The sequence below is a fragment of the Gracilinanus agilis genome, chromosome 2 (assembly GCF_016433145.1).
Source record: "Gracilinanus agilis isolate LMUSP501 chromosome 2, AgileGrace, whole genome shotgun sequence".
Lineage (NCBI taxonomy): Eukaryota > Metazoa > Chordata > Mammalia > Didelphimorphia > Didelphidae > Gracilinanus > Gracilinanus agilis.
The window spans coordinates 229,675,209-229,699,456 of record NC_058131.1 but is presented as its reverse complement, the minus strand read 5'-3'; the positions used below and the strand labels follow the sequence as shown (position 1 = coordinate 229,699,456).

At 43.3% G+C, this 24,248-nt stretch overlaps 1 protein-coding gene across 1 annotated transcript in view; it reads left to right on the top strand.

The window, feature by feature from the left end:
* Positions 1-9,447: 9,447 nt before the first annotated feature.
* Positions 9,448-24,248, top strand: part of TOGARAM2 (TOG array regulator of axonemal microtubules 2) — an 81,463-nt gene continuing 66,662 nt past the window's right edge. The window contains exons 1-6 of the mRNA XM_044659596.1: positions 9,448-9,580; positions 9,678-9,818; positions 11,784-12,065; positions 12,977-13,188; positions 17,752-17,951; positions 22,859-22,905. Coding sequence (XP_044515531.1) covers positions 9,448-9,580; positions 9,678-9,818; positions 11,784-12,065; positions 12,977-13,188; positions 17,752-17,951; positions 22,859-22,905 — 1,015 coding nt within the window. The remainder of the gene's footprint in view (positions 9,581-9,677; positions 9,819-11,783; positions 12,066-12,976; positions 13,189-17,751; positions 17,952-22,858; positions 22,906-24,248) is intronic.

Below are 24,248 nucleotides of genomic sequence, written 5' to 3'. Positions count from 1 at the left end.
TAATATTATATATAATAATTATCTGCATTGATGTCTAATCACCTCTCCTAGACTCCATATAAGCTCCCTGAGGGTAGAGATTGTGTTCTAACTTGTCTTTGTGATTGTGAACCTGTACCCTTGGGGCTGTTCAACTTGTCTTTTTTTTTTTTTTTTTTTTTACCCTTCCCTTCCATCTGAGAAATCAACCTAAGTATTGGTTCCAAGGGATAAGGGTTAGGCTACTGGGGTTAAGCGACTTGCCCCGGGTCACACACTTAGGAAGTGTCTGAGGCCAGATTTGAACCTAGAACTTCCCCCATCTCCAGGTCTGGCTCTCTGACTGCTGAGCCAGATAGCTGCCTCTCAACATATCTTTTGAATTGAACTGCCTTGAATTTCTTGAGGGGCACAGCTATGGAGGTTTCCTTTGAGTGGTACCTGAATGCAAATGAGGTCTTGGATGGATTTCAGAAATGAAGGATGTGTGGGTGGCTAGAGTCAGCCAGTCAGTCAATAAACATTTACTGAGACCCTCCTATGTGCCAGAGGTTGTATTTGAACCCAGGACCTCCCATCTTTTGGCCTGGCTGTCAATCCTCTGAGCCACCAAGCTGCCCCTAAACTGATGCTTTTAATGATGATCCTGAACCAACAAGAAAAGGTTAAGAAGTGTTAAGTGTTAAGCACTAGGGATATAAAAATGCTCAAGGAGAATAAGGTGTAAGAATGCTGGAAAAGTTGGAGGGGGCCAGATTATGAAGGGCTTTGAACACCAAACAGAGGACTTGGGGTCTGATCCTGGATGTCTGTGATAGGGGACCACCAGAGTTTATTGAGTGAGTGAGTGTGTGTGTCTTGGGGGAGAGTGGAAGTAACACAGCTCAATCAGCATTTTAGGAAACTCAGTTTGGTGGCTGAATGGAAGATAGTCTGGATTGAGGAGAGACACAAGGCAGGCAGCTCTACCAACAGGCTATTGTAATAATCCAGATGTAAGTGATAAGGGCCTGCCTCAGAGTAGTGATAGTGTCAGAGGAGAGAAGGGGGTGTATTCAAGGGACGGTGCAAAGGTGAAATGGGCAGGCCTTGGCAAGAGCTTGGATTTGGTGGGGCAGAGAGAGAATGAGGAATCCAGGACTCCTAAATTGCAAATCTGGGATCCTGGGAGGATTGTGCTGCCCTCTAAAGTAATAGTTATGAATAATAGGAGATGGAGAGGTTTTAGGGAGAAAGAAAATGAGTTTGATTTGGGACTGCAAAGGAGACTGAGAAGTCAGATAGGTAGAAGGATGGCTAGGAGTGCCATTTCTACCCTTTCTTCCTTCCATCTCCTTTCCCCATTGTTCTCTCTGTCTCTTTCTCTCTGTCTCTGCCTCTGTCTCTGTTTCTCTGTCTCTGCCTGTCTGTCTCTCCTTCCATCCCTCCCTTTTTGCTCTATGATTATCCATCATTCTTCTGGCCTCCTACCTATAGATCCTCCTGTTTGGATTGTATCTTCTTAGATCTTGGGGCTGTGCCCTCAGCAGGCCAGGTTCCCAGACATGGGACAACCCCCTCAACCCTTGGTTCCTCTGGAATGTGCTTGACTCAGACAAACAGGCTTGGCTTCCTTAGCTTTTGTCTGCTCTCTTCTTGAAATATGAAACCCTTCTTAATTTCTGTGGTGTTGATCATTATGGAATCCCTATACTTACCCGCTTCTTAATCCCTGACTTGAAAACAGCCTCTGGAGAGTAGTTGTTATTGCTGAGTTTTTTTCAGTCTTGTCCAACTCTTTGTGCCCCTATTTGGGGTTTTGTTGGCAAAGATACTGGCGAAGAAAATGCCAAACCACTCCAGTATCTTTAAGGAAGGAAATGAGGGAAGGAGGGAGTAGGGAAGAAAGGAAGGAAGGAAAAAATGAAGGAAGGAAGGGAGTAAGAAAGGGAGAAAAGAAGGAAAGAAGAGAGGAAGGAGGAAAGAGAGAAAGGAAGGAGGTGACAGAAGGAGTAAGGAAGGGAGGAAAGAAGGGAGGAAGGAAAAGGAAAGAAGAAAGAAAAGAAGGAAGGTAGGAAGGCTTTAAATGCCTTTCTAACTAAAAGTGCTATGGAACTATGAACTATTCTTAGCATCTTGCAACTGCAGACCTTTCTTTGTCCTTACTGAAGTCCTCAGACTCTTATTTTTTATCATTATAATTTTTAATAACAGATTAATTTCATCATTTATTTTTATTTCTCCTCCAAAGTTCTATCAACCAGCTATTTTGTGGCAGTTTGTTTTGAGGGCCCTGTGGTGACTTCAGGCTAGTTGTATCAGTTCAGCCGGCCCATTCTGGTAAACTACTGCTTGGTATTTCCCTGGGTGCCTGGTTACTTCCCTTGGGCATTCTAGGAAGTCCAGAGGGAGGAGAGGTATTTGTGAGATGGAATGCTTCTTCTCCTTTCTCCGACTGCCTGTGTGCACCTATGTGTGTGTTCTGGCTTTCAGGCACCTTCATTTGCCTGGGGGTGGCAAGACATTTGATTTACTGATACCAGTAAAGGCAAGAGTTTATTCCTTCCCCTGATAAAGCCAGGATTGTCTGCAGTCCTGTGGCATGAGATCAGCAAAGAGGGCAGGAATGAGGGTGGCACGGAGGGGAAGATGGGATAAGAAAGAGAAAGCCTGAAGTCTCTGCTGGGGTCTGAGGCAGCCAAACCCTGAGGACTGGCTGGCTGTGTGTTTGACCGGAGCTGTTGCTAGGAGCCCAGGCTGCCCTCTGGGTTCCTGTGGGGAGTGGGGGTGAGGTGCAGTGTGGGTGGTGGGGAGGGGGGAGGAGAGAATGGCTGGTCCAGAGCAGTCAGGGGCCCGCATCAGTAGGCTTGCTTTTCATTGGTCCTAGGGACTTGACCTTCCTGGTGGAGAAGTTTTATAAATAAGCTTGCTAGAATGAATCAGTAATGAGCCACTTCCTCCTCCTGACCCCCTTCTTTTATATAAGAGGGAGAGGTGCCAGCTCCTACGGTGCTGTCTAATGGGGCAGAGTCCTTCACTCTAGATCAGAACACGGGCTTGTTTTAATTCTGGTCCCACCAAGTTTGCTGTTACCGATGCTGCTGTTGCTATTGCTATTAAGGAGAGCTGAGCCAGCTGGCAACAAGCAGCCTAGGTGGGGATCCCAGGCTGGAAGCAGCAAACTTTGGAATCTTGGGTAAGAAGTAAATAGCTCAGTAAAAAGGGTGATGGATTGGGAGGGAGAGGATATGGGTTCCAATCCCAGCTCCAACACTTGAGTACCTGTGTGACTCTTCTCTGGGGACTCAGTTTCTTCATCTGTATGGTGAAGCAATTGGACTGAGTAACCCCTGGGATCCCTTCCTGCTCTATGTCTATGCCCCCATCGCCTCAGGCTTGGAAACAGCTGCTGGTGGGTCTGCTTGCCTCAAGTCTCTCCCCACTCCTGCCCGTCTTCCTTCCTCAGCTGTCAAAAACCATTTTCTCAAAGAACAGATCTGACCATGTCGCTCTTCTTATCAATAAGTGCCAGTCTCTTCCGATGACTGTCAGGATCAACTATATCCTCTGGTTGGTGTTTAAAGCTCTTCATTCCCAACCCCTACCTTTTAGTCTGCTGCCCTCCCATCCTGTGCAATCCAGTGGCACTGGCCTCCTGGCTGCTCCCTCTCTCCACTGGGGGGATTTTCACTGGCTGTCGTGTTGCTGCTGGGAATGCCCTCCCTCTTCACTCCTGCCTCTTGGCTTCCTTCAAGTCCCAGAGAAAATCCCACCTTCTTCAGAGAGCTTTTCCCTTAATTCCTCCTTAATTCTAGTCTTTTCCCTCTGTTGATTATTTCCAATTTGTCCTGTTTACTGTGTAGCTTGTTTCTACATGGTCATTTGTATGCTGTCTTCTCACTTAGATTGTGAGCTGCAGGAAGTCAGGGACCATCTTTTCTCTTTCTTTGTATCTCTGCAATTTAGCCCAAGACCTGGCATATACTAGGTGCCTAGTAAGTGCTTATTGACTGATTAGTCCCATATATACCACTGGTACAGTTATGTGTCTCGGTGGATAGAGCACTGGCCTTGGAGTCAGGAAGATCTGAGTTCAAATTCTGCCTCAACCACTTTCTAGCTGTGGGACCATGAGCTAAGGTCTTAACTCAGCTTGCCTCAGTCTTCTCATCTGTAAAATGGGGATCATAATAGTACCTACCATATTACAGAGTTTTTGTTAGGATCACATGAGATACTATATGTAAAGCACTTAGCATGTGCCTGGACTGTAGTGGGTACTTAATCATTGCTCATTTTGTTCGTTTATTTGTTCTTTCCTTTCTTCCTTCCTTCCACTAGTAGACCTTATCTTCCTGGAAACTCAGCAGAAATTCATTTAGTGTCTGATATTGCCATTCTTTAAGCCTTGAAAGACATTCTCCTGGTCTCTGGGAGGGCACAAAAAACCCCAAACTTGGATTTTTTTGGGGGCTCAAACAGGAGTAGGAAGAAGGTATCAGGGAATGGTTGTGTAGTACAGCTGGAAGAAGAGGCAGCCTGAGGTGGTGTTTGGGATCCAGCCTTGGAGCCAAGAAAACCTGGGCAAGGCACCTTTGAGTATCCTAGACAACTTTAAGGTCACGAGGCACACCTGATCTTGCATTGATAGAGGGAGTGTCCTGGGTTCAGTGTCCTGGAGTTTTCTAACAGTACTGATCCATATTCCAAGTGGTTGAAAGAACTGTGGGGTTATATTCAGAAGACTTGAGTAACATTCTATTTTGGGGATTTGCTGGAGTTACTCTATTCCTTATTCTCTTTGTGGCCCTAGATAAGTCATTTCCCTTCTCTGGATCTCAGATTCCTCATGTGCAGAATGAAGGAGTTGGTCTGAATGATCTTGAAGATGCCTTTATCAGCATCCTATGACCCTCCACCATATTGCATTCAGAGGGCAATCTTTGAGGTGAAAGTGAACCTCAGTGGGGCTCTGTGTAAATAGGCTGCCATCAATCTTAGGGCTCCCATCTTTGAGACAATAAGGGCCTGTCCATCAGGATTCCTGGGAGGAGAGGAGCAGAGAGAAGAGTGAATACTGGAAAAGAGGGAGGAAGTGGGACACCCAAGTCTTGGGATATGTGGAAGACAAAGAAGTGGAGATATTGGGCATAGGCCTGGGCTGAGCAGGGGGGAAGGTGACAGAGAGTCTCAGAAGGAGAAAAAAGAGACAAAGGAGAAGAGGAGTCAGAGGGAGGAGGAATAAAATGAAGAGGGGAGAGAAAAAAAATAAATTGCAGGTGATATTAAAAAACAATTAACGATCCTCTCAGTTGCTCTTCTGAAGGGTGTGTGTGTGTGTGTGTGTGTGTGTGTGTGTGTGTGTGTGTGTGTGTGCGTGCGCGCGTGTGCATGTTAGCGATGCTGCCAATACACAAGTATTACATAGCAGAATTTGAATGCAGATCCCTTTCCACAGTTTACTTCATTTCCATTCTCTGGCCCTCAGTTTTCGCATCTGTAAAATGAGAGGGATAGGTCAGATGGCCCTTTCCTGCTCTGTAAGTCAGTGGTCCTGATTCTCTTGCTTTTTTGTGCATTTCCTCTCCAAGACAGTCCCACAGGAGACAAGATGACCTCTAAAGCCCCTTACAGCTGGAAATTCTGTTAACGATTGATCAATCCTGTAGGTTGCATATCCAGCTACATATCATCTCGGGGACCCTAAGCCTTCTTCATCCACTGGGTTTTCTTCTGTAGCTAAGCCAGACTATCAAGTGCTTATGGATCTCTTCCAGGAAGCTCTGCTGAGTTCTGAAGCTGGATGCAATCAGCACGATGTCAGCCACACACCGGAGCACCTGGAGGACGTCACCCCTTACAGATAATTCTTCTTTCATCTAGATTTTGTATTGAGCATCCTCCATGACAACAGCCAACATCTTTGGGTGAGCATTCGCCTTGCTATTTTATGTCTTTCTTGAAATGAATATTCAGAAAATTGAGTTACCTTATTTATATTTTTCATGCCATCTTGCATGATTGACATAGGCCCAGGAGACACTTTACTGGAGAAGAGCTCTTAAGGCCATGTTTTGTTCTACTGAATCAAATGAGTTTTTTAGAGTCAACAACCAATAAACCTAGTGGAATCTAGTATTCTGCAAACTTTTTTTTTTATCAGTTGTGTCATTGCTAAAGAATATAAAATGTAAATGTGACTTGCTCCTGATTATGGACTGTGAAAAACCTGCCTGTATGTCTCCAATATCTGTGTGAAGAGTTTCTCATAAAAATTTTATAGATATGGAGAAGATAACATTAGGGTTACTAGTTAATAATATTCTTAAATACCTTTTTATTTAAACCCTTATCTTCTGTCTTAGAATCTATACTGTATATTGGTTCCAAGGCAGAAGAGCAAGAGTAAGGGCTAGGTAATGGGGGTTCAGTGACTTGCCCAGGGTCACAAACCTGGGAAGTGTCCAAGACCAGATCTGAACTCAAGACTCTCATCTTTAGGCTTGGCTTACAATCCACTGAGCCACCCAGCTGCACCAGCATCTCACTCTCCCTGCCACATATATCTTTTTTAAAAAATTCAACTTGATTTTTTCAGTTCTGAATTCTTTTCCTTTCTCCTTCCCTCCCCAATTCATTGAGAAGACAAGAAAAACACGCACAGTTGAACAAAACAAACCTTTACATTGGCTATGCCCTCCCTCCTACCAAAAAAAGAATTTTCTATTTCAACCTTTGCTCTGCACCTACCCTATCTGGAGGTAGATAGCACACTTCGTCAGTCACAAACCCTTTGGATTTGTGGTTGGCTCGATACATTTTTTGATGGAAAAGTAAATTTGTTACTGAAATCTTTACAAATCTTTTCCAGTTTTTGTCTGTTCATTGTACTTCTAGTTTTATCCATAAATGTTCCTGGAATGAACTGACTCAATTGAATCTCTTTCTAAGCTTCCTTTAAATTTGTTTCTTACTCTAGACTCATTTTTTTTATGAGGCGATATTCTTCATAAATGCTTAACCATTTGCCTTCCAAGTTTGTGGTATGTATGAGGCAGTACTGCCCTAGGTTCTCACATCTCTCAGCATCTTTAGCATGGAGAGCAAATATTCACTGGCAGTTTCTAAACTCTGATTCTCATTTTGATGGGTGATTAATGTGGGTTAAACTTCCTAGCAAATGCTGATGGTGTCAGTGTTCCTCACAGACTGATTCCAACTCGTCTTTCCAGATTGATTGCATATCATCATCCCCTGAAATAACAGGATATTTGTAAAGCACTTTGCTCGGTGCCTGGCACATAGTAGATGCTTAATAAATACTCGTTCCCTTCACCTCCCTTCCCACTGCTCTACATTCTAGCCTTGCTGGCCTCCTTATGAGATTTCATTTCCCCTTTGTGTGTCTTGTCAAAGCCAGGTTCCCCCACCACAACACCCCACCCCATTCCTAGAGTACTCTCCCTTCTCCTTTCTACACCTTGAAATTCCTGAGCTTCCTTCAAGGTTTATCCAGAGTCCTCCCTTTTACAGGAGACCTTTATGAGCTCTCCTACTTATTGGTGTTCCACCATCACCTTTTCTTCCCTTGAAATGGTTTTGTTTTTGTTTTGCAGATATTTCACATTTTCTCATCTATATTCATTTTGTTTTCCCCTAGGAGAATGCGAGCTTGGGCTGAGGGACTGTTTCATTTTGGTCTTGGTTGCACAGGACCAGGTACAGAATAAATACTTTTTGATTTAAATTGCTAAATTGGATTTGTATATTGAAGTGACTCTCCCTTCCCCCCTTTTTTTCTTTTTGCACATGGCAGATGATGGCTACTTTTAGAGGTGAGGGCTATGTGGGGCAGTTGAATAACTAAGAGAGAGCTCATAACTCAGTATCAGAAGTGGGGAGCCCCATTATCGTGGCAAAGGCCTCTGGCGGACCTGGCCAATGCCAGAGGGCTGAAAACTGCCTGGGTTGATTTATCTACAGAACTTGAGCTATTCTTTCCCGCTTAAATCAGATTTGGAGTCATAGAGCTTTGAAAAACTCTCTGGAAAGGGAGAAGATGTCCAGCGTTTTGGAGCTGAACTTGCTTCACACACAGGCGCTCTTTTTCTTGCCCCAGCCACTGGTAGAAGATTGGTCCACAGGTCCCTGGGCACAGTGGAGCTGACCCATGCAGGGCTAGCCAGGGCCCATTCCTAGGAGAGCTTTGCCTCTTCTTATCTAAGCAGGATATTTTCTTCTCACCAGTTTAGGCCACCAGATGTCACACCTTGGTGACCATCCAGGTCCTGGTGGCCAGATGCCTAGTGAGTAGTTCCTGCCGGCCAAGAGGCCTTCCTAGAGACCCGTGCTCCCCGAGACATGGCCACACATGATGACTTCACTACAGGTAACAAATTGGTGAGGGTTTGGGGGGGCTGTCCCCCACCCTCTCACAGAAAGCTTACCCCAAGAGGTAGTCTGGGAGTGCTGCCTTGGTACCTGAGCCCCTGCTCTCATGAGCTAAAGCTGCTCCAGAGGACCCCTCCTTAGCCTGGTTTATGGGTTCAGGCAGTGATGGGCAAACTATTCCGAGGGCCAGATCCAGGCCTTAGTTTGCCCATCACTGCCTTAAGCAATTCCCTAATCGCTAAGCCACCACATGCAGATGTAGTGATTTAGGAATTACTTAAGGCAGTGATGGGCAAACTAAGGCCTGGATCTGGTCCTTAGGGAATAGTTTGCCCATCACTGGCAGGGAATTAATTCTAAGGGATGGGAACTTGGTCCTGGAATAATCTTTGAATCTTCCAGAGTCCAGGACAATAAGGGCTCTGCCTCCTCCCCTCGAGTCAGGGGAGGTTGGGTGCCAGGGTAAGGCCTCAGCTTGTGCCAAGTGTCTCTTTCTTCCCATACAACAATAGAGTGTCAGAGGCTGAATAGTATCCAGGAAAGGGCACTGCCTAGAAGTCAGGGGCACTGTTGGTGTGGAGCCATCTATGAGCTCTGTGACCCGGAGCAAGTCTTTAGGCTCTCTGGGACTTAGAGGCTCCTTTGTAAAAAAGAGAATAATAACACCTATCTCTTAAGAGGTGTCTGGAGTAGTAAATGAGATAACATTTGTAAAGCACTTTGCAAACCTTAAAGGACTCTCTAAACACCAGCTGTTATTATTGCCCAAGAGGATCTCCCAGTTCATTTACAACTCTAGCACCCGTTGGTGTTGGAGGACGGGCATGGAGACCTAGAAGATGGGGAGGGGCTCTGATGCAGGGGGTAAAACATTTTGATACAGAAGGCTGAATCAAAGATATTTATCAATCAACAAACATTTATTAAGCGTATACAATGGCCCAATCACTATGCTAGGAGCTGGCACATGCAAAGAAAAAATGGAACCTGTCCTTGCTCTTCGAAGCTTATATTTTTAGAGCGAGGAAGCGACAACAAGGACACGAACAAGGGCATACAAAACCGAGAACAAATCAAGACAAATTTCATCTACGGGATATGCCTTCCCCGGGTTCCAGGCTCCTTCGCCTGGCTTCAGCAGTGGATCGGCAGAGGGTTCCCTCTCGGATTCTCCTCATAGCTGCTAGGGAATTGGGTCTGGCTTTCGGAGTGGAGCCTGAGCCCCGGCCCCGTGCCCAGTGGGGGCGGTGCCAGCCCTCTCCATTTCTCCTCCTAGAGTTACTCTCCCGAGAGGCGCTCAAACCCGCGCTCCTTGTTTCTGTTTCCAGCCAAGTTCCGGGCTCCTGTGGCCATATACTGCGGCAGCGTCCCCCGAACCAGTGCCAGCTCTGGGTTCCGAACTTTCCACGGCTCTACTAGAAACATCAGCTCCAGCCTGCAGGACTATGGAAGCCGATGGACAGGAGAGGGTGAGGGCCGGGCGATCTCCGTGGTAGAGAATTAGAGCGAAAGAAAATGTTATCTGGGTCCGTGAAGAGAATGCGTGTCTGCGCCCCCTTTGGATGTGTATAATAAATGCATTTAGAATCCCTGTAGATGTTATTCGTGTCCAAGCACCTCCGGAGGGACCCCTGCTGGCCGCTGGAGGGATGTGCACATTCCTACGCGCGCCTAATAGTCATGCATGCAGCCGGCAGTCATCATTGTTCTCTGTTCTCTGGCTCCCACATCCTAGGCTTTCCTTCTGGCTCCTGCTTACTGTAAGAAACAAAATGACTATAGAGTGATAACATTAAAAATATCATGGTTTCAAAGGGTTTCTTGATAGCTGTTTTGAAAAATGAAGCCACGTGCCCGTTAAGAGTTAGGTCTAATTTAGACCAGGCATGGAGGCTGAGCAAGTGAATGCATTTTTGAGTATGTGTGGGACGGCCTTCTTTAAGCATCTAAGAATTTTATGGATGGCTTTTGTTTCTCAATCACTTCCATTTATGAATCTATGAGACAGCTAAGGGGTTCCATACTGGAGTCAGGAAGATCTGAGTTCAAATCCAGCCTCAGACACTAGTTGTGTGATCCTGGGTATATTGCTTAACCGCTGTGTGCCTCAGTTTCCTCATTTGTAAAAGAAGAGAATAATAGCACCTACCTCCAAGGGGTGTTTATGGGGATGAAATGAGATAACATTTGTAAAGCGCTTTGCAAACCTTAAAGGACTATATAAGGGCCAGCTGTTCTTATTATCCTTCTCCCTTCCCTACCTAGAACGCTATCCCTTGTGATGAAGATTTAAAATGAAAGAGGGAGGATAAAGCTGTTCATTAAAACTAAGGAAGACATGATCAAGGCTAGCAGTGTATACAGTGTTCCATGCCCATAGATGATGACCCCTGCCAAGAAGGGAGGGAGGCACATTTTCTGATTTCTCTTGTGAGGCCAAGCTTGGTAATTATAGTTTTTTAAAACCCTTACCTTCTGTCTTAGAATCAATACAATGTATTGGTTCCAAGGCAGAAGAGTGGTAAGGGCAAGGAAGTGAAGGTTAAGTGACTTGCCCAGGGTCACACAGCTAGAAAGTATCTAAGACCAGATTTGAACCCAGGACCTCCCATCTCTGGGCCTGACTCTCATTCCCCTGAGCCACCTAGCATAGAATTTGGTTTCTTTTTTTTTAAATGACTAATTACAGTTTACATTGTTGTAGTTACTATGCATGTGTATATTTGTACATATGCATACATGTGTCCATATATATGTGTGTGTGTCTGTGTGTATATATATATGTATATATATATATATATGATATTTTAAATCTTTTTTTTATTCTCCGTTCTACATCCAGACTGCCTTCTAGGGGTCTCTAGGGGTCATTTTTAGATGATCTTCATTTTTTTTGTAAAGATATTTTATTTTACCAATTACACAGAATAACAATTTTCCACATAAGTTTTCTCAAGTTATGCGATCCAAATTGTCTCCCTCCCTTCTTTTCCTCTCCTTTCTTGGAGATGGTAAGCATTTGGATCTGGGTTATACAGGTATTATCAAGCATAACCTATTTCCATATTATTCATTTATGTAAGAGAATACTCACATAAAACCCCAAACCCCAAATAAAAACCCGAATAAACTAATGCAGAAGATAGTATACTTTGATCTGCATTCTGCCTCCAACAGTTCTTTCTCTGGAGCTGTGGAGAGCATTCTTTTTCATAGGTCCCTCAGAATTGTCCCAGATCATTGCATTGCTGAGAGGAGCTAAGCCTGTCACAGTTGATCATCCCACAATATTGCTGTTACTGTGCACCATGTTCTCCTGGTCCTGGATGATCCTCTCAGTTCTGCAGCAGTAGGCAGAAGCATTTGTTTGTCTCTTGATACTTCACTGGGCTGGAGCTAAGACAACTCAGTCCTCTTCCTCTGTCTGTCCATAGCTTCCCCCAAGCCCATGCTCAAAGTCCAGAAGGAGAAGCAGTCCCAACTGTGGGTCAGAAATGGGGACCTGACCAGCCTCAAGACCAGTCTTGCCTCAAAGGGTTGGCCATCCAGGAATGGTCATGCAAGGAATGTGGAGGATGTCTCTCCAAGGCCTCACCCTCTCCTGCCTGCAACCATCCGGGAGATGGAGGCCAACAGTGCAGCCTTGGAGACCACCCAAATCAAAGACAAGTTAAAGAAGAGGAGGCTCTCTGAGGGGCTGCCTGCTTCTCCCCGAGGTGAGCCCAGGGGTTCTGCTCCAGAAAGGATGGAGACCACCAATCAGAAAAAACAGGTTTTAGTCCTAGCCTTGCCACTGTGTGAGCTTGGACAACTTATTTCCCTTCTCTGAGCCTCAGCTACTTTATCTATAAAAAGAGGGACGAGGAGTAGGGTTTGATGGTCTCTAGAGTCTCTTTAAATTCCAATAGCTTGAAGTCAAAGTCTTTAGGGCCTTCCTGGGGAAGATAAACCCAACAAGGAGAGGAAAACAGAGGACACTTCAAGGACAGGGGACACTTTGTCTGGCAGACCTTATAATACCAGAGGAATGCCGGGATCTGGAAAGAGCAACAGCAGGCAGAGGGGGTTGGTTGTATAGGAACTCTGTTTCTTTTCCCCCATAAATGTCACACTGATTGATTACAGTAACTAGGGGGCCCTAACTCAAGTGTCTGGTCCTGACTTAAGCCTGGCTAGAATTCTAGGGAAGTAACAAAGTGAGTAGAGCCCAGGGATGATAGGAACTTAAGATTTTTAGAGATCGCTTAATTCAATGTTCTTATTACATAGAAGAAGAAACTGAGGCCCAGAGAGATTAAATTACCTGTCGATGGTCACTTCATAGTTAATATTCAAACCCAAATCTTCTGTCTCCAAATCCATCCCTCTTTTATTTAAACCACAGTGCTGATGTAAATAAAAGGCCTTAGTTCTTTGGAGGAAAGGACCTTTCCAAATCCAGGGACTTCTTTTTGGTGCTGACCATGCTAGGTGTGAGTGTCCTCTGTTCTTTCTTCCTCACTGTTATGTCTTCCCCAGGAAAGTGGTCTCTCCTTCCTGCTGTGGGGACCTTCCTTTTGTACTCTCTGTTTATCGTGTATATGTGCTTGTTGTCACCTCTGAGATTTCCTCTCGTTTCCCACTGCAGCCTTCTTAGATCCTGGAGGAGGTTCTAAGGGTCCTTCCCTGAAGAGTGCCATTCCCCGCTCCAGCTCTCAGAGACCACCAATGGCTTCCAGGCCAATGCCTCCCATCCAGAGCATCCCCACCACCCCAGAGACCAAAGGATCCTTGGAGAATGGCTCAGGCCCACTGGAGAGTAGCAAGGGCCAGCCAGAGGCAACTCCAGCTGCCCAAGAGGTAATGTAGGATCTATCATTCCAAGTTTGCAACATCTATTCATTTCTTCATAGAATAATAGCTGTTCTTTCTCTCTACCCATCCATATAAATATGACATTTATTTTTATAAAATATGGAATTTTTTCATTATCATGTGACTTATTGTCAATTGATCACACAATATGCATTTATTAGACAGCTACAGTCTGCTAGGCAATATGCTATGCTCTAGGGATATAGGTGTCAAAGTGAGATAGTCTGCTCTAAAAGAAGTTTACTTTCCTTTTTTTTCTTTTCTTAAATTCTCTTTTTTTTTAGAAAAAAGTTTTCTATGGTTACATGATTCATGTTCTTGCTCTCTTTCCTCCAACACTCTCCCCTCTGACATGCATTTCCACTGGTTTCTTATTTGTCATTGATCAAGACCTATTTCCATATTATCAATAGTTGTGCTAGTGTGTTCATTTAGAGTTTACTTTCCAAATCATGTCTGCATCAACCCATGTGTTCAAGCAGTTGTTTTTCTTCTGTTTCCTCTCCTGCAGTTCTTCCTCTGAATGTGGGTAGTGTTCTTTCCCATAAGTCCCTCAGCATTGTCCTGGGTCATTGCATTGCTGCTAGTACAGAAGTCCATTACATTCGATTGTACCACAGTGTATCAGTCTCTTTATACAATGTTCTTCTGGTTCTGCTCCTTTCACTCTGCATCAATTCCTGAAGCTCGCTTTTCACTGGGAACATACAACACACTTTCAGATACACAGGAGATCAATATAGAGTATTTTGAAAAGTGCAGGGGAATCAACAATTGTTTTTATCAGAAAAGAGTTTTCGAGGGAAGTAGCACTTGAGCCTTGACAGGTAACATGTATGGAAAGCTTTGACAAAAGGTGTTCGTTTTTGGTCCATATCAAGTGGGAGGGCGAATTTTTTACTTATCTGTTCTACCTGTCTTCTGCCATATTTAAATTCAAAGCATGACCAATGTGGGCTTATGGAAGCACTTGAGGTCAATTTAAAGGCTAAGATATTCCATTTATTTATTTTTTAAACCCTTATCTTCCACCTTAGAATCAATACTGTGTATTGGTTCCAAGGCAGAAGAGTGGTAAGGGTAGGCAGTGGGGGTCAAGTGACTTGCCTAGGGTTGCACAGTAAGATATTTTAGAGTTCGATCTCAAAGGAGAAAGATTTCATCATTTTGGATGCTAGGGCTATCTACCATTTGTGCCTCACCAAATTTGAAAAATGTTTGTTGGGAATCAGAAAAACTCTGTTTGAGCTAGACCTTGTCTAATACAAATGTATTTTTTTTTTTTTTTGGCAAAGGAAGACATGTAGTGGTCATGCTTATTGTAGAGAATGGTATAAAGTAAGCTGTTCTTCCTAAAGTTTCCATAAAGGCATTTAATTAAATGTAAGATGCCCACCTTGGGCCCAGCTTTTATGGGACCATGTAAGGCAGTGGTTCCCAAACTTTTTTGGCCTACTGCCCCCTTTCCAGAAAAAATATTACTTAGCGCCCCCTGGAAATTAATTTTTAAAAAATTTTAATAGCAATTAATAAGAAAGATAAATGCATCTGTGGCCATCACCACTCTCCTGGATCGCTGCAGCACCCACCAGGGGGCGGTGGCACCCACTTTGGGAATCACTAATGTAAGGCATAGTTCAGAAACCTGAAAGTGAGGATTTCCTTGCGGATGAGGTAATCCATTCATAGGACATTAGATTTGGGGATGACCATTAGGTAATCCATAGGAATTTAGATTTAGGGATTAAAATTTTAATTTAATTTTATAAATAAATAAAATATAAATTAATGTAAAATAAAGATTAGAGACATTAGAGGCTATCATGCCTAATCCCCTCATTTTTCAGAGGAGATGACTAAAGCCCAGAGAAGATAGCATGATGATGGTACTGGACAGGAAGATGGCAAGACTTAAATTGAATAAATATAAGAGAAAGAAGGGGTCAGAACCTGGTTAAGAACCCCATTACACATCCCATTTATCTAAACCCTAGGACATCAATTGGATCTCAGTTACTCCAAAGTCCTAAGAAAATCAAGTTCATTCAGAGGCACTTAAGTATACTTACCTATGTAAGTATTGTTTCTGATAGACTTTAAGATGCTCGGGCATTGTTTCATTTTTGTCTTTGAATTCCTACCATTTAGCAGAACATACACACAGTTAAGTGGTTTGTTGATTGATTGATTGTCTGCTCTGAGGATATTGGCAGGAGTACTTCAGCCAGGATGGGGCTGCACCCCCAACTTGTGACCACCCCTATTAAGAGGTAGTACTTGATGGCAAAGCCTTTGTTGGCACCACTTGCCTTTCTGGGGAGAGATTCTAGCTGTTGCATCTGTCCTTGGTCTGGCCCCTACCTTGCAACCTTCTTCGTATTCATTGGTCCCAGCCTGACCTTGGGCTGTGCTTTGATCTTATCAGTATCAGCCCTCTTTTTACTGTGCTGTATTCTCACAGACCAGGAATAGGCTATTTTTCTGAAATAATATGTATGTGGGGACTGGGCTTGACGTTCTAGGAAAGTACATCCAAAGAGGTTGTAGTTCCTCTTTTCTATAAGGTCCAAGTTTGTTTATAAAATATTATAAAATTAATAACTATAGTGAAATCAAGCAATATAAAAACCAAAATCATACATAAAACTATAAATTCCAAATGACTTATAGTTTGCTAAGATGAAAAAATACATATATATATGCATATATATAAACTCTAATGTCTTAACAGTAGCATCATATATCCTCCTGGGGACCCTTATATTTTTTCTTTCATGTACTTATCATATTTTAATATTGTGATATATAATTAGTTTGCTCTAACTCATTTCTCATATGCCTTCCTATCTTTATTTACATTTTTCATACTTATTATTTATCATAGTGCAGTAACAGAAGACCCAAATTTAAGAACAAGGCAGACTTCTAGGTGACTAGAAGGAAGAGCACTTGACTGGGAGTCAGGACTCCTGGGTTCTACTTCTAAGTCTATCTAGGACCAACTGGCCATGCAACTTGGCTAAATCACTTTGCATCTAGGCTTAAGGGTTGAACTGAAAAATGTTTGTCAGGAATAAAAATAACTGCCTGAACTAGACTTTCTCTATTACAAATGTGCTTTCCAAAAGGGAAGACATGTAGTAGTAGTCATTTTTATCAAAGAGAAAGGCATGAAATGGCCGTTGTTCCTAAAGTTTCCATGTAGACACTTAACTAAGGCTTGTTGATTGACCAATGGATGCCCATCTTGGGTCAAATTTTCGTGGGTCTATGAAAGACATAGTTCAGCAATGGGAAAATAAGGATGCCCTTAGGGATGAGGTTAGGATAGGAGTTTAGATTTAGGGTTGACTGGAGACTTTATAGTCCATTAAGTCTAATCCCCTCATTTTGCCAATGAGGAAACTAAGGGCCAAAGAAATAAAGTAATGGGCAGCATGAAGTAGGAGATCAGAGTGCTGGACCTAAAGTCCAAAAGATTGAGGTTTGGATTCTATCTCAGACACGTACTGGCTAGAATACCTTGGGCATATCGCTTTACCTCCTTAGGTCTCAGTCTTCTCACCTGCAAAATGGCAATAATAGTAGTAGTTACTTTATGGGTTGTTGTAAAGAACAAGTGAGAAAAAATATGTAAGTCACTTTGCAAACCTTAAAGTATTATTTAAATGCTAGCTATGATGATGGTGATGGGGAGAAGGAATATTAGAATGAGAAAGAAGATGATGAGAAGAAGAGGAAGAGTAGGAGGATGATAAGGATGATGTCAAGTGTTTTGTGAACTTTAAAGTCCTATGTGAAATTTAGCAGCTATTATTATTATTATTATTATTAGTAAACTAATAATATTAATAATGTGTCTTGCCCAAGGTCATTTTCATAGGAACATGGTTAAGATCACTGTCTCTTTGGCTTTCTCAGGTTCAAAATTCTATAATTCTTTGAAATAAGAAGAAAGAAGGAAGTGGAATTTGGTTTGAGAATTTTACAAATTGAAGAAATTAGGAAATAGGGTGGTTTTGAGATGGCCACAAAGGAAATTGATCCTGCCACAAAGGATGATCCTGCCTCATCAGGCACCGATGTCAATGTGTGTTTTGATAATTATTTACCCAGAGCAGCCACAGGATGGGGCAGGGATGATGTTCCTTGGGACATTAGTGTCCTAAACTTCATGTTTCTCTATGGGATTTTCTCCATCTAAATCTCCCTGTCACGCCCCAACATGATGTGGGGGCAACCCTGGGCTCTCAAAGACTAGAGCTGAGGCCAACCCCTGACAGGTCTTTCCAGGCTGGAAAGCCTTCAATATAAGTGAAGGCCTGGTGATTAGCTTAGCTCAGCTTGAAAAGACTCATCATCAGAAAATTGGCCATCCGGGGAAGGATAGGATTTTTTTTTGGCCTCACCACCTCACGATGACCAAATTCCAAGACTGGAGGAGTTGTACTCTGCATCCACACCATCAAAAAAACTGCAAATCTTTTCAAGTATCTAAATGAGAAGGAATAGCTGGACTTTAACTCCCTCTTCTGGTACTGTTTCCAGGTGCAGATATCCCTTCAGTACCTGCATTGCAAGGATGAGAAGATGAGGCGATCTCTGGGAGGTTCTCTGATTCCTCCCATCCTGAAGGCTGGGCAGCCAACAGAGACCAAGTCAGTAACGTTGCCAGCTCTTACTAGCAATCCTACTCCCCTGCCTTCAGGTCAAGATGTCTTCACTGTCCAAGAGGTCCCTGGAAAAAGGTAAGCCCCTCTAGGCCCTTCATTGGAATTTAAAGATTCAGAGATTGTTAGAGCTAGCAGGGACCAGGGTTCCCCAGTTGATGGTCTAAAACATGAATTCTTATAATGAGATCTCTAAATTTGTCTTTAAAAATATTTTTATAATCGTATTTCAGTATAGTTGGTTTCCTTAGCAATTCTATGAATTTTATTTTATGCATTTAAAAACATTCTGAGAAAAGGTCCAGAGGTTTTTTCAGATTGTTAAAAGGGTCTAAGTTAGGATAACAAAATGTTAAGAACTCCTGGGGTGGAGGGTCTTTGCTTTATCACAAGTCTGGAACACTGGGGTCTTAAGCTAGGTGAGCTTATCACCTTCCTCCTTGATATCATTGGTGGTTTTTGTCCTTAGCAAACCTAGATCCTTTGAGTGGAACATCATATAAGCAAGGACAAGTTCTATTCTCCCAGGGGAGGAGCAAAGTCCCGATGAGTGGGAGCTGCTGACTACTCCATACTAGAGTCAGTCCAGATAGTGTGAGAGTGTGGACATGAGCCAAGACAAGACTCCCAGGTCTTCCCTGAAGTGTGTTTTGGCTGTCCCTGTCTTGTTCTCCCCTTTCTTTGAAACTCTCAAGGGTTCCCCCTCTACTTATGAACTTGCTCAGATTTCCTTTGCCTCAGAAGCCTGTCCCTCATCCTGCTTTCCTCTTGAGCTGCCATCTTCCTTTTCTTTCTATTTATTTCCAGACTTCTGTAAGGAGCAGTCTCCATGTGCTGCCTTCACATTCTTGGCCCTTTGCAGTCTCCTTCTATCTTCACCACTCCCCTGGACCTGCTCTCTTAAAGGTCATCAGTAGCCTTTTACTTACTTGCAAAGTCAAATGGTCTTTTTTAGACTTCTCCTTGACTTTTTTTGGCAGCACTAGACAGTGATTGGTCTTCTTCTCCTTGAAACTCTTCTTAATCTTTCTTGCCTCTGTTGCCTCTGGGCCCTCCTCTTTCCTTTCTGTCTCCTTTATAGGCATTTTCCCTTTTCCTATTTTATTATTATTTTTTTTAACAAACCTTCCATCTTAGAATCAATACTGTGCATTGGTTCCAAGACAGAAGAGTGATAAGGTCTAGGCAATGGGGGTCAAGTGACTTGCCCAGGGTCACACAGGTAGGAAGTGTCTGAAGTCACATTTGAATCCAGGACCTCCCATCTGTAGGCCTGACTTTCAATCCACTGAACCACCAAGCTGCCCCCTTTTATCTTAATATGGGTAATTGTCTGTCTTTCTTTTTGCTCCTTCATTTCTACCTGAAATGCTCTTTTCTCATATCTCTGCCCACCTCAATTCTGACCATCTAAAGAGGGTCTGCCTTTGGACTAACAGTCTACTAACAGACTACTGAAGCAAAGTGAATGAACTCTCTGAGGGATAAAGTTATGGAAGGCAGAGTAAAGGGAAGAAGATTATGTCATGGAATGTCCACTTTTGGAAATTGGAAGGAGGAAAGGGATCCAAGAAAGGAGACAGACTGAGAGGGACCTATTGGAGAAGTAAGAAAGAATAACCAAGTTTGAAATCATCAGAGAAACAGTATAAGGTTTGGGTTCCAATTCCATCTTTGACACTTACCTACCTTTGTGAGTTTGGGCAAGTTAAGCTCCATGGACCTCAGATTCCTCATCCGTAAAACAAGAGGGTTGAATTAGAGGGCTTCTTGATTTTTTCTCATTCTAGAACTACGGTCTTATAGTTCTGTGTGGCCATGTCATCTTGCTCCTGATTACTGAAAAGTAGCAATAGTAGGAGTAAGGTGGCTGCCTACTGGGACATGAGGCAGATTAAGAATGGGATATGGCCAGAGTATAGGGCTATGGATTACGGTAACTGGTGAAAAGAAAAAGAGGCCATTCACATTTTGGGTTCCAATTGGTTTTCTTCAATGCCATGCTTACACATAGGTGGAGCCAGTTGGCAGTGTAATCTCTGGATCTGTGGACAGACACTGCTACTAGTTTGGAAGGGCCCAGGTTAAGACAATGTTTGGATGGTGAATTCCCCAGCTCCATCTCTTGATCCCACAAAAATCAGCTGTGCCGTGGTCCAGCTTTGGTGCAGGGCATGCAAGGCTGGTAGGACTCATACCAGGCTGGAGACTCCCCAGAAGCCATGACATTCTTTAATTCATGGAACTCCAAGAAGTCGGTTCAGTTCCAGAGAGATCGTTGAGGTCATGTTCACTCTAGAGAAGGCTTTCGAGGATTTGGTTATTTTGTGGCTACCCGGAGCAGACGTGGATTCCCAAATTGGTCCTGGAGCCAACTTGGTTGTTGTGGTCAGGATACCATTGGAACTGGGGAGGCATGAGTTACCACCCCTCCTCCCTTGCCCTCCCCTCCAATATTCCTGTAACACCAAATGGCATTGTTTTGAGCCAGGAAGCTGTGGTGTAGCTCAGGGGGATTTGAGGTTAACTTTCCCCCTATGTGAATTGATCTTGAACCTAGCTGAACCTTGAACCTGCCCTTTTAGGCAGAAGAATATATAAATATGGCAAGGAGCTCCTGAGACTTTAGGGAACCTCACTGCCGTTGATGTTTATCTGCTTTTAGTTTCCTAAACTTCTTTTACTTGGGAATATTTGAGTATATATTTTACTAAGTGGATTGTTTGTTTGAATAATTCATTGGACTCTGAGTAATCTATTGCACCAGAAACAGAGCTGAAATGGAGACATTCATCTCCAAGGGAGCCCTTAGTATGAGAGTGCCCTTGGTCTAGAGTGGACAATCCAGGGTTTTTGTTCTCTGGACCTTCCTTATCTGCCTGAGCTCTGGGGTCTGGAATGGAGGGCCCTGATAATCCATTTGTTAGGCATCTGGACAGTCTTTGCTTTTTCCCCACTCAAGAGGAGGAAGTTCATTTCAGAAAACCTACATAACACTTTTGTAGGGAATGAACTGTCCTGCTTTAACCCTAAGTCACAGGATCATAGACTGAGAGCTGGGAGAAATTTTAGAGGTCATCACATCCAAGCCCCTCAATTTACAGATGAGGAAACTAAGGCCCAGAGAACTGAGATAGCCTGCGTGGGGCCACAGAGCCAGTGAATGTCAGATGCAAACTCAGCCTTTTCCTATTCAAATGCCTTAGGCAGTAGCTCATGGATTTCCTCAGACTTCAACTCATATCTCCTTCAGGCACGCTAGGGGCACTGAGGGCTGATTTCTTCATAGCAGTGAAGGGAATCTACTCCATGGAGAATTTCTGGGAATATTTTGACTAAGAGAAGGTTGATTCAGGAAACATGGTTGAACTTGGAAGAAAGAACACCATGGAAGGACCCTCAACTCCATCTTGGTTCTTATGGAGTTCTCCTAGCACTGCTTTAGCTTCTGTTGCTTGGATGACAAGCTTTGATTTGACCAAGTTTACATTATGGCCAGTGGAGCCCTGGGTCCTTGGGAAATCCTTGAAATGGCCAGAGGAGAAACAAGATTACACTTTTTCTGTTTGGCTTCAGAGGGCACAACCAGGAGCAATGGGTTGAAAGTTTGCAAAGAAGCAAATTTGGACTTGATGTTAGGAACAACTTCCTAATAATAAGATCTATTTCAGATTGGAATGGGCTGCCTTAGGAGACAGTGAGCTCTCTGTCCTTGGAAGCATTCAATAAGAGGCTGGCTGACTTCTTGTCCCCTATGTTGTATCAGGATTCTCTTTTGGCCGTGGTTAGATTATTTGACCACTGGTCCCTTCCAATGTGAGACTCGGTGATTCCGAATTTCTTATATGAGAAAGCAAAGGGGTGAAAAAGAGTGAAAGAAAAAGTGAAAAAAAAATGCTTACTGATAACAGCTTAACATTTATGCGTGGGCTTTATAGCCACAAAGTTCTTGACACATTTTCCATACTCTTGAGCCTTACAACAACTCTGGAAGGTAGACCGTGAAAAATGATCCCCATTTTACAGATGAGGAAACAAGCTCAGGAATACTACGTGACATACTTGCTAAAGGTCAAATGGTTGGTAAGTGGGCATCATCTTATTTGATCTTTGCAAAAGCCTTGCAGGAAGTCTGATCATATAGCTATAATTATCCTGCCTCTGCAAATCTGGAAGATGACTCAGTGGTATTAAGTGATTTGCAGAAGGTCATAGAGGTGGTAAGTGGCAGAGAGGAGACTAAGAGCTGATTCTAAGGTCGAGGCTTTCTTTTAAAAGTTGCATGTGGTTAATTCAATCAACACACATTTATTAAGTACCTATTAGTGTGGCAGGCATTATACTAGGTGCTGACTTCCATCATGTCACTGCTCCTATATTTGCTAAAGTATTTTCTTACAAATCTGTACCTTCTGCTAAACTTTTAAAAATTTTTTATTATTTTATTAATTTATTTAATAAATCAATAAAAATTTAATAAATACATTTTTATTTAATTTAATAAATAAATTTTATTATTTATTCCAATTAACAAGCATTTATTTCTCTCGTACTTCTCTTTTCTCCTCATTAAACAATAATAAAAAAGTGAAAGAAAACTCATAACAAATATACGTAGTCAAGCAAAGCAAATTTCCTCCCTGACTTTGTCCAAAAGCTTATGCTTTATTCTGAATTTTGAGTCCTTCCCCTTCCTGTCAGGAGGTGTGGGGAACATAGTTTATCATAGGTCCTCTGGAACTATGGTTGGTCATCGCCTTGATCAGAGTGCTAAAATCTTTCAAAGTTTTAACTACCTCTAACAGAACTGCTTCCTCTAACTAGATTTTATCTCCTTGGCCCCCCCCCCCCCCCCCCCCCTTGCTTCTTTATAGAAGTGATCTCCACCAACCCTCAACTTGGCAGGGACATTTCTGGCTTTGTTGTTTCATTATAGAGCTTAAAATATTTTTTTTCCTTTTCTCCACTTTCCAACTTCTTTTAAGATTGGCAAAGGAGAACAGTCCCCAGGAGAAGCCCCCCAAGTCTACGGGTATGTATGCCTGCCTTTGTCTATTTGCTGTCCTGCTCCCTTGGCTACGATGCTTTAAGCAAGTTGGTGGGAATGGGAGTTGGGGGGGAAATTACACTTTCCAGTTAAATCCTTACCAGCAAAAGCAGCATCCTATAATGGAAGAACAATGGCTTTGGAGTCAGGAAGCCCAGATGGGAGAAAAGTTTTGCTACTGACTCATCGTGGGCAAGGCAAGTCACCACCTCTCTGGGCCTCAGTTTTTCTCATCTGCCAAATGAAGGTTGTGAACTGGGTGTTTCTCAGGGCCCTTACAGCTTTGATATTCTTGGGAGAGAAAAGCCCTAAGACCCCAGAGCTTAATGAGCTCCCCCAATGATTAAAGGTCAGGAGAGAGAAAGCAATCCTGGGAAAGAAGTCAGGGAAGAGGATTTGGGTGGGGAGAGGGGGAGGAGCAGGAGGCCTCAGCATCTTTTTTTATGGGAAGATGAATTCAGATTTGAAATGTTGATTTGGGTCTCCTGGAAAGGGCAGGAGAAGATGGATGGAAGGATGCTAGACCTGATCTCATTAGCTGGGAGGGGTGGGGAAGTGAAGGAGTCAGAATCCTGCAGGGACTGGATTGCAGGAGGGGTTGGAATGCAGGTAGCCAGGATGGCCCAAGTCAGAACAGGTCCAAGGAATGTTTTGGCAGGGTCCAAATAATAGTCGGGGTGTTCCTGAGGGGAGGGGAGGAACTTAGAAAAGCAGTTATTTTGCTGATTGGGATTACTCAAGACATCTTCTTCTGGGCTTTGTCCCCCACACCCCACCCCAATCACATAAATATTTTTATACCTATAGTCCCATCCCTCTTTCTTTGATTATCTCTTCAGAAAATGGGTCTCATTGGGGGCAGCTGGGTAGCTCAGTGGATTGAGAGCCAGTCCTAGAGACAGGAGATCCTAGGTTCAAATCTGGCCTCAGATACTTCCCAGCTGTGTGACCCTGGGCAAGTCACTTGACCCCCATTGCCTACCTTTACCACTCTTCTGCCTTGGCTCCAAGACAGAAGGTAAGGGTTTAAAAAAAAAAAAAAGAAAATGGGTCTCATTGGGGTATTTGCTGGGTCAGAGGGTAAACACAACTCAGATAACTTTTAGGGCATAGTTCCAAATTGCTTTTCAGAATGACTGGACCAGTTCCAAGCCCCACCAACAGTGTTTCCTTCAAGCCTTCAAGCCAATGTTTGTCATTTTTTTTGGAGGGGGTTGGAGCTTCAGTTATTTTATTTTATTTTATTTTATTTTATTTTATTTTATTTTATTTTATTTTATAACCCTTAACTTCTGTATATTGGCTCATAGGTGGAAGAGTGGTAAGGG